The sequence below is a fragment of the Brachyistius frenatus genome, unplaced genomic scaffold (assembly GCF_029030835.1).
Source record: "Brachyistius frenatus isolate BFR_SWC_R1_liver_20210118 unplaced genomic scaffold, ASM2903083v1 Contig_2, whole genome shotgun sequence".
Lineage (NCBI taxonomy): Eukaryota > Metazoa > Chordata > Actinopteri > Embiotocidae > Brachyistius > Brachyistius frenatus.
In genome coordinates, this window is record NW_027210601.1 from 2,223,376 (window position 1) to 2,238,849 (window position 15,474).

General features: G+C 43.6%; 1 protein-coding gene across 5 annotated transcripts in view; it reads right to left on the minus strand.

The window, feature by feature from the left end:
* rbms3 (RNA binding motif, single stranded interacting protein) overlaps window positions 1-15,474 on the minus strand; it is a 279,809-nt gene that overhangs the window by 60,057 nt on the left and 204,278 nt on the right. For all 5 annotated transcript variants that reach the window (XM_069693027.1, XM_069693035.1, XM_069693063.1 and 2 more), the window contains 2 exons: window positions 10,662-10,819; window positions 5,006-5,085 (listed from right to left, as the gene is read on the minus strand). In XM_069693027.1, the coding sequence (XP_069549128.1) occupies window positions 5,006-5,085; window positions 10,662-10,819 (238 nt within the window). The remainder of the gene's footprint in view (window positions 1-5,005; window positions 5,086-10,661; window positions 10,820-15,474) is intronic.

Here is a 15,474-nt window from a genome sequence, read left to right on the forward strand (position 1 = left end):
CACACACACACACACACACACACACATCTCTTGACACAGTGTGATTGAGTGGCTTAGCTGGAAATGCAGAGGCTTGTCAGATATGGGCTGGAGAGGATTGGTGAGTAAACTCGGTACATTGAGAAGTGTGTGCATGTATATGAGCGTGCATTCATGCATGGTGAGAGTATTGTGCTACTCTGTGTGTGTTTGTGGGTTATGTTTAAAAGCTAAATGGTGGGGGAAAAAAAAAATTCTCATTAGCATTTTATGGATGTTGACATTCCTTTCAGGTCAAAGCCAGCGGTGCGTGACCATATTTGTGCTCATGTGGTTTATGTGTGTGTCAAGGCTCACACACCGTGGTAGTCATGGCTGTCACACAAGCATACACATGCACGTGCACACATACGCACGCGCACGCGCACACACACACTCTCCTACTGTGCTGCGTGTGGTGGGAGCCCCCCCGGGGGTGCCGCTGAGCTGTCAAAGCAGGATGGATGAAGAAGCTGCCCTGCATAGCAAGGGTCTCTGGGGAAATACCACCAACACGACACACACACACACACACACACACACACACACACACACACACACACACACACACACACACACACACAGAGACACACTTCCAGCACATAGTAATGTATGTGTACCTCTTTTAAAATGCATAAATTGGAACATGCACGCATGGATGTGAACACAAAAACAAATCCAAATGTTGTGAGAACACTTTACGTGCGCACATGCACGCGCGCACACGCACGCACGCACACACCTACAAAAGAGTTATTTGCTGCCTCTGCGAGAAACAGAAACAGCCCTCGGGTCCTCCGCAGAAGAACATCTGAGTTTGATAAAGAATGTCCAGAGATCTCCATTTAGCAGACAGCAAGTCAACATGGACAGTTGGACAAGAGGAAAAAAACGAACTCTTCCTCCACCATCTTTTAAAATTTAAACTGAGGGAAAACGTATCAAAGAAACGACTCAGGGAGCCTTTATCCATAATTATTCACCGACAGAACATCTGAGAAAGCATTTTAGGAGCATAAATATATGTAATCTTTTTTATTACAATTTAAGTGTTACCTTTTAAGTTTTGGACATCATTCATATACAGTGGTGTGAAAAAGTGTTTGCTCCCTTCCTGATTCCAATTTTTTTGCCTGTCTGTCACACTTAAATGTTTCAGATCATCAAACAAATTTAAATATTAGTCAAAGATAACACAAGTAAACACAAAATGCAGTTTTTAAATGAAGGTTTTTATTATTAAGGGAGAAAAAAAAAATCCACACCCACATGGCCCTGTGTGAAAAAGTGTTTGCCCCCTCCTGTTAAAACATAACTTAACTGTGGTTTATCACACCTGAGTTCAATTTCTCGAGCCACACCCAGGCCTGATTACTGCCACACCTGTTCTCAATCAAGAAATCACTTAAATAGGATCTGCCTGACAAAGTGAAGTAGACCAAAAGATCCTCAAAAGATAGACATCATGCCGAGATCCAAAGAAATTCAGGAACAAATGAGAAAGAAAGTAATTGAGATCTATCAGTCTGGAAAAGGTTCTAAAGCCATTTCTAAAGCTTTGGGACTCCAGAGAACCACAGTGAGAGCCATTATCCACAAATGGAGAAAGCATGGAACAGTGGTGAACCTTCCCAGGAGTGGCCGGCCGACCAAAATTACCCCAAGAGCGCAGTGACGACTCATCCGAGAGGTCACAAAAGACCCCACAACAACATCCGAAGAACTGCAGGCCTCACTTGCCTCAGTTAAGGTCAGTGTTCATGACTCCACCATAAGAAAGAGACTGGGCTAAAATGGCTGCATGGCAGAGTTCCAAGACGAAAACCACCGCTGAGCAAAAAGAACATTAAGGCTCGTCTCATTTTTACCAGAAAACATCTTGATGATCCCCAAGACTTTTGGGAAAATACTCTGTGGACTGACGAGACAAAAGTTGAACTTTTTGGAAGTGTGTGTCCCATTACATCTGGCGTAAAAGTAACACCGCATTTCAGAAAAAGAACATCATACCAACAGTAAAATATGGTGGTGGTAGTGTGATGGTCTGGGGCTGTTTTGCTGCTTCAGGACCTGGAAGACTTGCTGTGATAAATGGAACCATGAATTCTACCGTCTACCAAAAAATCCTGAAGGAGAATGTCCGGCCATCTGTTCGTGACCTCAAGCTGAAGCCAACTTGGGTTCTGCAGCAGGACAATGATCCAAAACACACCAGCAAGTCCACCTCTGAATGGCTGAAAAACCCCAAAATGAAGACTTTGGAGTGGCCTAGTCAAAGTCCTGACCTGAATCCTATTGAGATGCTGTGGCATGACCTTAAAAAGGCGGTTCGTTCTGGAAAACCCTCCAATGTGGCTGAATTACAACAACTCTACAAAGATGAGGGGGCCAAAATTCCTCCACAGCGCTGTAAAAGACTCATTGCAAGTTATCGCAAACGCTTAATTGCAGTTGTTGCTGCTAAGGGTGGCCCAACCAGTTATTAGGTTTAGGGGGAAAACACTTTTTCACACAGGGCCATGTGGGTTTGGATTTTTCTTCTCCCTTAATAATAAAAACTTTCATTTAAAAACTGCATTTTGTGTTTACTTGTGTTATCTTTGAATTTAAATTAGTTTGATGATCTGAAACATTTAAGTGTGACAAACATGCAAAAAAAAGAAATCAGGAAGGGGGCAAACACTTTTTCACACCAGTGTAAAAATAACTAACATAATAGCCACCACATTTCTGAAATCTGGAGATCAAGTTGTCATTGCCAAAAAGAAGTCAGACAGGGTGAGAAACAGCAGCAGTCTGACAAAACAGTTCTGCATATTTTGAATAATCCCTTCAGAGTTGCGTGCACAGTTCTCATGCGCAAAGAGGAATTTTATTGACATTTCTGACGTGCTTACATTCGGTTTTACTTACAAAGAAAGTGGTTTAGATAATCTAGATGGACTGTTTGCCTGTTTATGACTTCGTATCATCTGACTGCTTGTGTTTCTTGCGTGGTCAGGCTTTGTTGCAGCATTTTATCCAGCTCCCAGATTTCAGCGATTACTTTGGTGAGTGAGTACGTTGCTATCATAACTGGTAGGAATGATGGCAAATATTACAAAAATGAAAAGCTAAAGTTGAGATAAACCATAAGCTGGGTTCCCACTCAAAATCGAATGTCAAATTTTCTGACATTTCCCTGGCTGTCACTGACTAAAAAAAACCCTGAAATTCCATGACCTATAATGAACAGAAAAACATGCTGCCGTTGTGCTGAGCAGACAAAAAACAGCGACATTTTCTGTTAAAAAAACCGGCTGGCACATGCCACCCTGTTAGCGCCAATATTGAAAGAAATTAAATACATGTCCGGTTGCAGAGGCAAATTTTTTTTATCTAACAATACGGTAATTAGCTTCTAATAAGCTACATTTTTAATCCGTGTCAGTGACCACTAATGCTACCAAACATACACATTAAAAAATAATTAGCTAACTAATGTTAGAGCTACATAAAAAAATTCCCTGATATTCCATGACTTGGCCCATAAAATTATAAAATTCCCTGACTGGAAAAGAGTTATTAAAATTCCCTAATATTCCCTGAAATTCTCTGACCCGTGGGAATCCTGTATGAAGTGATTGCCGTGTCCATTACTTCAAATTGCAAATGGCAACATCACGGGGAACAATTATATGTGTTACAAAAGTCAGTCTACGTGTATATTCAGATGTACAGCATGGAAAGGGAAGATTTCATAGACCCTTCAGCAGGGACCACAGTAGCAACGAACCCAAGCAGACCTTGTAAACTTAACCATTCTTAATTCCCCAGAAGGATTTCCTCGATCAGGGCGGTAAAATCTCCATGCTTGGCACAAGCCTGAACAATCCATTAACAATAATAAAGCCTGAGCAGCGGGGAGATAGACCCTTAAAGGGGAAGGTCAGCCTGATATTACAGCTTTAAAGGTTTCCTATTACGGCTCAACTTCAATATAACGGCTCACCTTGCCTTTAATGGCTGCTGGCTATGCAGTGGCTGAGCACATATGGAGATTCTAAATCCAGTCTCTCCGAGATATTACTGGAGAGTGGAGAGCGATTTATGGCTCTGTTTCTGTGCCGCTGGTTGGAGGTGGGAGCGTTGTTAATAAAATTGCCACAGTGGTGAAGGAGATCTCCTCGGCATCGCCCCTATCTGGCCTGCATGGCCTGCTGGGAGGCGCAGGAGACTCTGAGTGCTGCAGCACCTGGCCCCAAAAGTGCTTAAGCAGCATTTTTCCTTCATCCTGGCCTTTCCCTCTGACACTTTCTTTCATATCTTTACTCCCTTCCAACTCACTTTGTTTTTTCCACCTCCTGACACCCTCACTCCTCTAGAGACCTGCTCTGTTTCCCACATTTCCACTGCTTTGTCTCCTTACTTCTGAAACTCCGCTACCTCTTTGGACACATTTCTGTGATAACACACGGTGAGAACACTTCGGTCTCTATTTGGTGACACTTCTTTCTTTCACCCACTTTTTCCCTGCCTGGTTTCTCCTTGGCCACCGTGTAGGGTGACTGCAGACAAGAGAGAGACAGGAAGGAGAGAGGACACTGCAACAGAGAGCAGGAGCAGAAGAGGAAAGAGGGGAGAGTGCAAGCTCTTAAGTAGATTGCAAAGAACAGCACAGAGGCATGAGGGTGAATATTAAGAGGGTTTTTTTTTCCTCCTGCCCAGAGAAGTTCCTGCCTGCAGCACAAGCACCACCAGGGAGGGAGAGAGACGGTGACAGAGAGGAAGAGACCTATAGAACCATCAGCCAGAGCCACGGCAGCTAGCTTCAGGTGTCACACGCCACAGTGTACATTATCTATCAAGCTGTGCAGCAGATCTGAGATGAGAAATTGCCATAATTGAATTAATAAGGTGGATTTCTAATGAAAGAGTGATGATTTTTTTTTTCTGACAATGAAAGGGAAAGGGTGAGAGAAATGTCAGCGAAGGAGGGGAGACTCACCTGGAATGCCTGGCGGGGTTTTCAGGTATTTTCCATTGAAATGCTGTATCACTACTTCACATTTCTCTGTAGACTCCATCCTGCAAGAAAAAGCCATACATGGGGTTTCAAGTGAAAATAGTTATTGTCCATTTCTAGCAAAAGTTGAAAGTGATAATTCTGTCACCATAAAAAGCCCTCCAATTTACACTAAATCATCAGTGCTGGGGGGAAACAAACTGGATTACTTTCTGTGAGGATGTTTCTTTATGACACAAAACAATGATCGTCGCTGTTTTCTCTCTCACAAACAGGTAACAAAACAAAAAAAATCTATCAAGGTGAGTTCCAGCCCGCAGAGAGCGGCGCTACAGTTGTTTTTCATTATTAGTTTTAAACGACTCCGCAGCGCTCGTTTCCATTTCGCACTGTAACCCTTCACACGTGGAGCACGAGGGTAAATACTGCCACTGATGACACATTTACAATAATAAAGAATCACCCACTCGTGTGTGTCCTGCTGGCTGCCTTGTATCAGTGTGTTCATTTGAAAAAGAAAGAAAAAAAAAAAGTTCAGTGAGACTATCTAGAGAGTGTTACAGCTACAGAACGTCATTGTCTGCATGAGTCAGAAGTTCATAATGAAATTCAGGGTTTTTAGGGGAAGAGTTGTTATGCAGCTTTTCTCCATGCGTAATAGAAAAGAGAACGGATAGAAAGGCAGAACGAGCAGGTGAAAGGGATGTAGGAGAATAAGTAGGAGGAGATAGAGATGAGAAGGTAGAAATGATATGCTTATGGATAGTAATGACTCTGATCTGCAGGACTGTGGCTAGAGGGAGAGAGAGAAAATACGGGAAGCCCACTCCCTCGTCTCCACTTTCCCAGCCACTGGATCAAAGACTGTGTTCAGGCCAAGCGGATGACCAGCAGGGGGGCTCTGTTCTTTCACATCATAAGCCTACAGACACTAATGTCACACACACTTTACATCAAAACACGTACAAAAGTATATCAAAACGAAAATGACGGAGGAAATGTTCTGTTTGTGTGCATGCGCGCACACACATCTTTTTTCTTTCTACTGCGCTGCGACGAGAAACGCTAACTGGTGGGGGGGGGGGGATTTCAACAAGTTTGTCTCTGACTCCGAACTTTTAACCATATAAAAGACATGTAAGTCAGATAACATGCACACACTCTTGTTTTTATTCTGAGGCAGGAACAGTTTCAACGCTCAAGGAAACCCCTTATTTTCTTTTTTCCCCACTGTGCGTGGGTTAATGTGCTGGACTTTTTATTGGCTGGGTGCAGTGACTTCCTGGAGTCCCGGCTGGTTGATAACAAGAAAACAGAAGATCACAGCCTTAGGCTAAGCAAATAATCAGAGTAAAACTAGAACTTTTAGTTGTTGTTTTTTTAACCTCAGGTTTTGTACATATTAAAACAACAACTATTATATATTAATCATAGCTGCTGGAAGGAGATTTTCCTTTCCTTTTCTTTTTTTTAACTACGGACATAGCCAGGCTAGCTGTTTCCCCCTTATCCAGTCTTTATGCTAAGCTGCGGGCTGGTATATGGTCTTTAAGAAGCGCATTGCAAATCAAATGTGTCATTCTGGGTGGACACATTGCAAAAGGCTGTCATTGAGTGAGGGGACTTGCAATATCCTTTAAAAATGGGCATACAGGCAGTTGCATTTCTCTTTACGGAGACACTGATTGTGTTGCATTAATTTGTACACAAAGACACGTACCAATGTCTCCCGTCTCCTTTTTGACCTCTGCACAGCTGGCCAATCGTGGCGTGAAGTGGGTGTGAATTCTGGATTGCTGCTGTTGGAAAGTTACAGCAAAATGCTCGGCATACACATCCCCCTGATCTGACATTGAAAAGAAGTGGGGGAAGAGGGTTTCCGATGCCACCTGAGTATCAAACGTTCCTCTGAGACAGAGTATAAATCTGACTTCAGGGTCTCCTGGATGTAACTTCATATGTAATGGACAGATATGACAGTGGTATCGATCTTCTTATCTGACTTGAAGCAAAAACAAATAATTATTATTTTAAATGAATTGCCTTACATTGGATTTAAAGCCAATCTGTACACTGTTCCCATCATCACAGCATGTTAGGATCCTATATGAACTCTAGCTGAACAAGAGTCCTCACGACCGACTATAGTTTGACTTCCTGCAGCTTCACTGATTGAGCTGCAAGAATTTTAAAACATCAACCACAGCAGAACTTTATCAAAGAGTAAGATTTGCTTTTCTCTTTCTATTTCTTCAGTCAAAAGGTTCCAGTATATTTTGAACATAAGAAAAGCAAATATCTTTATGCATTTGCACATTCTGTGTTGTACATATATTGGAGATTCCCTGATACACAGAGGACTCATTAAAATGAGGCGTTTTTTAAATGAAGGGTTGAGTGAACGCCTGTACGGTAATATACTCGGGGAATGTGCAGAATTCATTGCATTCCAGATTTTCATGCTTTATTCGCCCTCACCTCTTAAAATACTCATATCATCCTGTCACCCTCTCACTTCACTGTCTTCTGTCTCTCATCCTTCTCCCATCGCTGCCTTCATCCTTCTTTTTTTTTTTTTTTTTTTTACCATAGCTTCTTTATCGCTCTCTCCGTCCCATCCATCTTACTCCCGGGCCCGTCTGCACCTTTTCTTTTTGACGTCTCTCTCATTCCTCCCCGTCTTTCAACCTTGGTTATTTCCTCCATCTTTCACCGTTACCCTCACTCTCTCCTGCCCCATCTCTCTCACTCTCCGTGCCCTCCTTTCTTTCCCTCTCTGTCCATCCTTTTCTTTCTTACATCACGTCCCCATCCACATCAACATCTTTCTACCCCCTTTGTTCTCCCTACTCCTCTTTTTAGAATATGTAATCTTGCACACTTCCTGGCATCATCAATCTCTCACCGACCCTGTAGCCACCCCTTCTCCCCCCCTACCCCATCTTTCTTTCTTTTCCCTCTGTGCCCTGGTGTGTTAGGGAAGACTGATACTAACCAGCCTGCGTGACTCAGCTGATCACGAATCATAACAATTGGCCTTGTGTACATCACTACCACTCAGGAGCTAGAAATTAGATCAGTAGAAACACTTAGCTGAAGATGTATACAGGACAAAGAAAGGGGTTAGAAGCCTTTAGATTTTATGTATTTTATTATGTTATATACTGTATAGTTTCATTATACAAAAGAAACCAGACTACTCTCTAAGCAAAACCAGCAGCACGTGAACTTTCTCACTTTTTCAATAACTTGTTTATGATGTATTCTTCATTTTGCTCTGTCAGTGCATATGCTTTTGCAACAGATTCTGATGAAAGCATCAAACCAGAAAGCTTACCTGAATACATCATACAGTGTGTTTATGTTTATATATAATCTGTATGCATGCACACATTGATAATTATGCTCCTAATCCGTGTTCACCAACACAGCTGAACCTCAGCCGAGTCCCATAAACATGCCAATAAGCGCTCCATAATGCTTTCCTTTCACGAGGCAGCCCAGTGACACAGAAAGGATCTGCATGAAGCACAACTAACCTCTTTATCGCTGTTGCTCTCTTTTGCTCAAGCTTAACAACCTTGTAGTGCTTATGAAATAATGACTTTTGTGCTTGTGAACTCCATTATCAAAATAAAAGCTGTGGTGAGGTTGTTTGTTAAGATGCTTTTGTTGTCCACTTTAAAAGTGTCTTCTCCAGAGTTTATTTAGTTGTTCTCTGAAGTTGATCCTGAGCTTCTCTCCGCGTTTTATTGCACTCTTTATCCCATCCATCCTTTATTGTTTGCCTCCTCCTTAAAAAACATCCCTCCTTCACAGGTAGGGCAGGTGGACAGAAAACAGGTTGGTAAACAAGGCGTAAACAAGGCAGACAGGCTGTTAGAGGGAAAGAAAATGCTAAGCCAGACTGTCCGTCGGTCAGTCGGGCTTTTGGGGTATCCAGTTAGTCAGAGAGTCGGCCAGGTAGACAGTGAAAGCAGGCTGGGCATTTCTCTGTGTGCTGCTGGTTAATAGCATCAGGTGCTGCTGTCTGCAATGATTAGTGCTGGGGCTGGAGTAATGGGCTCTGATAACAGTAATGGATCGGCCCACAAACACTTAGCTCAGTTTACTCTCTCTAATGCCCCTCATAGCCCAGCCCTCAGCAGCTGTCTGTCTGTCTGTCTGTTGACACAGCTAATGGGACTTCTACAATTCATAAAATACATTGATTCGATTTTTTTTTTTTTTCTGCTTTGGATCTCTACACGGCTTCTTTTGTTTGGACTTCTACATCCATACCTCTCAAATTTCTTTACTTCACATGCCCACACTCGCTTCTCTCACTTTACATTGCTCAATATTTCTGTCTCATAATGCCCTCTCTGTCCTGTCACCTTCACTCTCTCTTTATAATGACCTCTACCATTCTTTTTCACCAGACCATTGTTTCACACTCATGTCTCTCGCTCCCTCTCCCTTTCCATCACGTCTCTTCCTCCTCTCACTGAGGGCTGCATGAACAGGTGGCCTGTGGCAGGTTGTTGCTGTGCTCTGCTTGTTGGTCTGCAGGAGGCTTCCTACCTGTCTGCGTGTGTGTTCGTGCGAGAGCCTGCTTTTCCAATGTGCGTTTGTGTGCGTGCACAATCTCACAGGTGTGTAGGCATGTGTGGAAACCTGTCTGTGCATATGCTCATATTTGTGCCGGTTTATGTGTGTGTTTGTGAGTGTCTGTCCTGCTGTAACCTCCGGTAATAGAGCAGGGAATAGGAGAGGAGTTCAGCCAGAGCAGGTGATTAAGAAAAATCCCTGCAAGATGGCGGTTGCGTGGCCGTCAGTGGCCTCCTCTGGGTAAACAAGGGAGGAATGTGTGGAGAGGAATGAGAGCCTGGTGGCTGCTGTCGAGGACAAGGACAGAACGGTTTATGACTTTGGGGGATTAACAAACTGAAGTGGAAACTTTTCTAAGTAGAAAAAGAAATAAACCAGCAGTGAATATACTGTAAGGGTAATTGCTGGTATCCGTGAATGTTTGTGAATGCACAGACAGAAGCATCCATAAACAGGGATGTGCGCGCACACACACACACACACACACACACTGAAGCACAGGCATGAACAACGACAAACTCTTCCACTGGCAGACGCACAGTCAGACCGGCTTGGAGAAGAAACCAATCACCTTTTTAAACCTCCGCTGCCTGCAGGTAGAAAGTGTCTTTTTGAAGCGAACATGTCGGTGCACACAGAGTGTACCAGTGTGTGTCTGAATGCAAGTGCACGTATAGCTCTGCACACAACATGGGTAAAAATCCAACTTCAATTGACTCATCACAGGCAATATTACTCAACCTGTGACAACAGTTGCAAAGTGTCTTCTATGACTCTGGAGGGAGCTTTCCAAAGTCTGTCAAAAGTAACCCTGATTACTGTGTCACCAGGGTTATCTCCGCTTACTCTTGAGAATTACCATTTTTAATATAAAGCCCCAATTAAAAAAAGTTGAGGTGTGGAGTTTGTAAGTTAAAGCAGGTGTAGACAGACTGGGTATAAAAACGGTCCTAGTACACAAACTGTCTGGTTTTTAGAGCTTGTTGCAAACTACATTTTGGGACCAAAAGACATGATATTTTAAATTGGTGTCATTATTATTGTTTACCTGGCGAAGCCGACTCCTCTGCTGACCCCGTTGGCATCCCTCAGTATCCTCGTGGAGATGACGTGACCCAGGGGCTTCAGCATGTTCTCCAGCTCCTGCTCATCCATAGACACTGGCAGGTTGGAGATGTACAGGTTGGTGGGGTCCTGCTCTTGTTGCTGCAAAGCGACGATGTCGACGAGAAAGCAAAAGAGGAGAAAAGCAAAGTCGGTGTGAGAAATAATGCATCAGTATCAATTGTGGGCACTGTGAAATAATGCACCAGCTTTGTGTCATAGGAAATCACGTAACATGTTGCAGCACTGCCAACTGTGCAGCCAAACTCTGGTTTAACTCGCATGACATTTGGCCTTATTGACACTCACACATTCATCTGCTCAAATGCAATATGGATACATCAATAATTCACTGTGCCACTGCTGTGTGCACGTGTGTGTGTGTGTGTGTGTGTGTGTGTGTGTGTGTGTGTGTGTGTGTGTGTGTGTGTGTGTGTGTGTGTGTGTGTGTGTGTGTGTGTGTGTGTGTGTGTGTGTGTGAACAAATGAGCGTGTTGGCTACATTACGTGTAAGTGAGTGGAAAGTATTACGAAGAATTAGTATTGTACATATTTACAATAGCTTTTATATGGAGGCTTCTTGTTGTTTCCTTTTAACCAGATTTTAATGGTCAAGATTGAAGACCAAGTGAAAGAGAGAGAGAAGCTGTGTGTAGTACAACAGTGTTTTTGGTGTAGCGCCCAGGGGCTACTGCTAGCTGGGTAAGGCAGCACAGCTGGTGGTGGGTTGAGCCTGAGGTAGCAGAGGACCCGGTGAGCTCCACACTAGACCAGCTGGAAATAGCCCCCACCAGTCAATCAGGCACTGAGCCAGGCAGTCACAATGTGAGTCCCCAAACCGTGCATCCGGAAATGATTCAAGTCACTCAGTCTCTAAATTAAGCATGAATCCACATTATGACATCCATATCTCTAATTATGTATTTTCAAGATACCATATGCACATTAACATACACTTTCCTAACATACAAAAATTACATTCAAGCCATCCTTCCACCAGGTAGTAAGTGACTTATCAGATCAGGCAGCCAGCCAGATTCTGATCTGTTTCAGACTCGCGTCTCCATTTAGCAGCAGCCAGGACCATTGGGATTTAAATCTGTTGATGTTGATGCACAGGTTATTACATAATAAAGTGAAAATGCATTGTGTAACGCATTGTTACAGGGTCAGTATATTTTCAAGTCAGTCAATTTAATATTAGATTAAACAGAAAGAAAATGTGATCTTTCTGATAATTTTGAACTGATCTTGAGATTCTGCCATTTTGAACGGCACTCTAAATATATATACATGTATGTCATACAATAAATTAAATGTAAATTTCCTTCTGATTCATCATAAAAGCCTCTCATATCAGTTTAGATCAACCATTTTACCAGTGGAGGGCCTTTAAAAGAAGCATCACCATGTAAAAAGGCAACAACAATCTGTGTCGTGGCCTACAATCTAATAAAGAAGACTGTTGAACCGATCCAGAATAACAATAGCAATTTTACAAGACATACATCCATAAAAAAAATTATGAAATTATATTAATGAAAAAGAAAAATGTTCCATTACAGTCTGGGAGTGGATTAAGTTGAATCGGCCAAGTCTACTCTCGTAAACTTTAAAAACTGGCAAGACGACAAGTGAGGAAGAAAACCAAGGACAAGTAGGAGAGCAGCTAACTGACTGTAACTCAGAGAAAATTAAGACAATCTGCACATAACTAAAATTTATATTAATATGGCCTGGACCCCAAGCAGCCTTGTAATGTTAGTACAGGACTACTTTACTTTGAAAATAGTTGGTTTGGCCTCAAACAAGTGCGTCAAAAGGAAAAGGAAATTGAATTCTCAGTATAATATTTCATACGTAGAACTGTAAACAGCAACTTCAATGCAGAAGTCTGTCAGCTTCTCAGTTGGGGGTTGTGGAGATACTTCAGTTGCAGACAGCGTAAACACGGTCTTTGAGAATCTTTACAAACTCCGTGATTCACCACAGGCGACACCGTCTAACTCTGTTTTGTTTTGCTTTCCGCCGACAATTGAGGAAGAGGTTATGGAGGAGGAGAGGAAGTGCCTCCACCGGCGTCCTGCCTCCATATCTCCTCCATCTGTCAGAGGAGAAGACTGGTCCCTCCCCTGATTAATTAGCTGCCTTATCTGACAGGACATGTTTGATCTGATTAAAACCTTTGGGAGGAAGCCGATGCCTGAGACTACGGCTTTTTCTCCTTTTAACCAGGAACTCCATTACCAAACTAAACTCCTCCTTCTTCTGCAGGTTTGTCACATTTGGATGCTTTAGAACATGAGAGGAAAAAAAAAGCTCACAAGAGTTTGTATAACACAGGATTTGCCAGTGAATGAAGCTTAATTAAATCTGCCTGTAAAAATCTACTGTACACGTGTCACTCTCCTGCTAAGTCCCCTCAGTGTGTGCAGCCTTTGCAGCTGTGCTTTCCTTTGAGTTTCGCTGGTTATGTGAGCCGATGTTTTTCAGGATTATGTCAAATAGGCTTCGTATTCCGATGTAGAAAGGAGGTTTGGATCAAAGAGTTAACTGACTGACTCACTCATTGGGCTAAGCCAATGATAAGAGAGTTTATATGTGTGTGTGTGTGTGTGTGTGTGTGTGTGTGTGTGTGTGTGTGTGTGTGTGTGTGTGTGTGTGTGTGTGTGTGTGTGTGTGTGTGTGTGTGTGTGTGTGTGTGTGTGTGTGTTCACTTGAATGGAAGCACTTTCTCCTATAAGCATGAGACGGTACATGCAGTGAAAGAGTGCGACAGCAGTAATTCGTGTGCGTGGGCTAATAGTAGAGGGCTCCGTTAGCAGGAGGGGGATTATCGCGGGGAGGCCTCGTCTACGCACGGCGCTAAGTTTTCTCTTTGATGACGTTCCGCACCACAAAGCCCTAAATACCCAGATGAGAAGGTTACGGAGAGGAGTGGAAATTGGAGCATTTTGACGGGAGGTGAGATGGGCTGGCCCATTCCACGAGGAGATTTAATTTCCTTTAATGTCAGCCTTCGCACTGCTGTCAGGCTATGAATGAAACGGTAATTGAGGTGTGTGTGTGTGTGCGTGTGCTCGTGTGTACCTGCGTATATCCTATGTCTCGGAGTAATTACGAATGTGTGTATATTCCATTACTGTACGCCTATGTATGCGTGCATTTTTCTGCTTTAAGTGTTTCCAAAAGAGAGTAAGCATGCCTGCCTCGTGTGTGTGTGTGTGTGTGTGTGTGTGTGTGTGTGTGTGTATGTGTGTGTGTGTGAGTGTGTGAGTGATGGCTGGTTGTGTCTGTCCCCTCGCCATTGACCAGTGTTGTAGAAGGTTAATGGAAAGGCTCCAGGCTGCGCTGGGGCTTTGATGAGCATAATTCCTTCACCTTGCCACCAGGAGGACAGGAGGAATCCAACTGCGTGTGTGACAGGACGGGGTGGGATGGAGGGGTGGTGGGTGGACGACGTGTCATTTCCTGCTGACTGATGGCCCCCTCGCTAGAGCTGACAGCCCCGTAGCAGTTATTTCATTTCGACACTCTGCTCTGTTTACCTCACTGTAATTTCTGAGAACATTACCATGCTACAGGGGGAGGGGGAGTATTAGTAGAGAGAAGAAAGGAAGAAAAAAAAAGTAGGCGAGGATCTGGGTTAAGGGGGAAAAAAAAAACAGGAGTCAGAGATCACGTGCGGAAAGGTTAAAGAATGAAAAAGAGAGCTGAAGAGAAAGCGGGATGGAGGCAGCTGACATGACAGGCAGATATAACACATTAAAGGGAGCCCTTGTTGCCTTTTGACAACGCTGGAGGGTAAAGAGACGTCAGGAGTTAGAAGTCTCTCGTTCCGCCTATGGGGCTCTCAGGGCTGTATCCATTTAACTGATAAAAGTTAGAGATAGATATGTGTCTTGACCGGGGGCGCTGCATTTAACGCCATGTTGAGGCTGGGAGCTGCCCTCTCTCTCTCTTGCCAAAACTCACACACAAAGTCACTCCCCACATCCTTCCCCCTTTCCATTCCACATACCTCTCCATAAGCTTTTGTTTTCTTGTTTTTCCCCTCTTTTTTTCATTTCTCCTACTTCCCTTACTTTGTACATGAATCTATTGCTGATTGTCCCCCCCCCCCCACTACTACTGACACCTTCTCGGGCCCTTCATCCTCGCCTCTTTCTTCTCTCCTTCAGCTTGCTCAAGAGATTAGAGCTGTATGTGTAATTGGCACTACAGAGCTTCTCGGCTGCTCCTCTGAGCACGGACACACACTCTACGACCGTGTGCGTGCTTGTGGACAAGCATGCGTGTATATACGGCTGTCAATCTGTGGTAAAACAACACACAATTCACTTCCCTCAGGTATGCCACTCCTGCCTGCTGTGTGACTAACCAGAAGCCTGAAGGAGCACAATTAAAGCCAAAGACAATGGGACTGGCGGGAGAAATCTGCAAGGAAGCAGCAGTTGCCGTGTTTCTGCTGCTGCGAGGATGTGTTGCTGACAAGTTTGCCGATGCCGGAGGGAGTGTTCCTGTTCTCTTGTATATAGGTTGAGAATCTGTACTCAGATCTTGCTGTGGGAGCCTGAGTCTGCAGAATGCATTCAAAAGACAAGCAGGCCAACCGGTTGGAAGAAAGGAGTAGGGGGATGCGGGAACGGGGAGATGGAGAAGCATATGAGCGCGTCAACTCACTTCAAAAGCTTGAGTTTAATTTGTGAGGAGCCAGAGAATTCAGAGACAAAAAGGTAGCACTACAAAGGACCTAT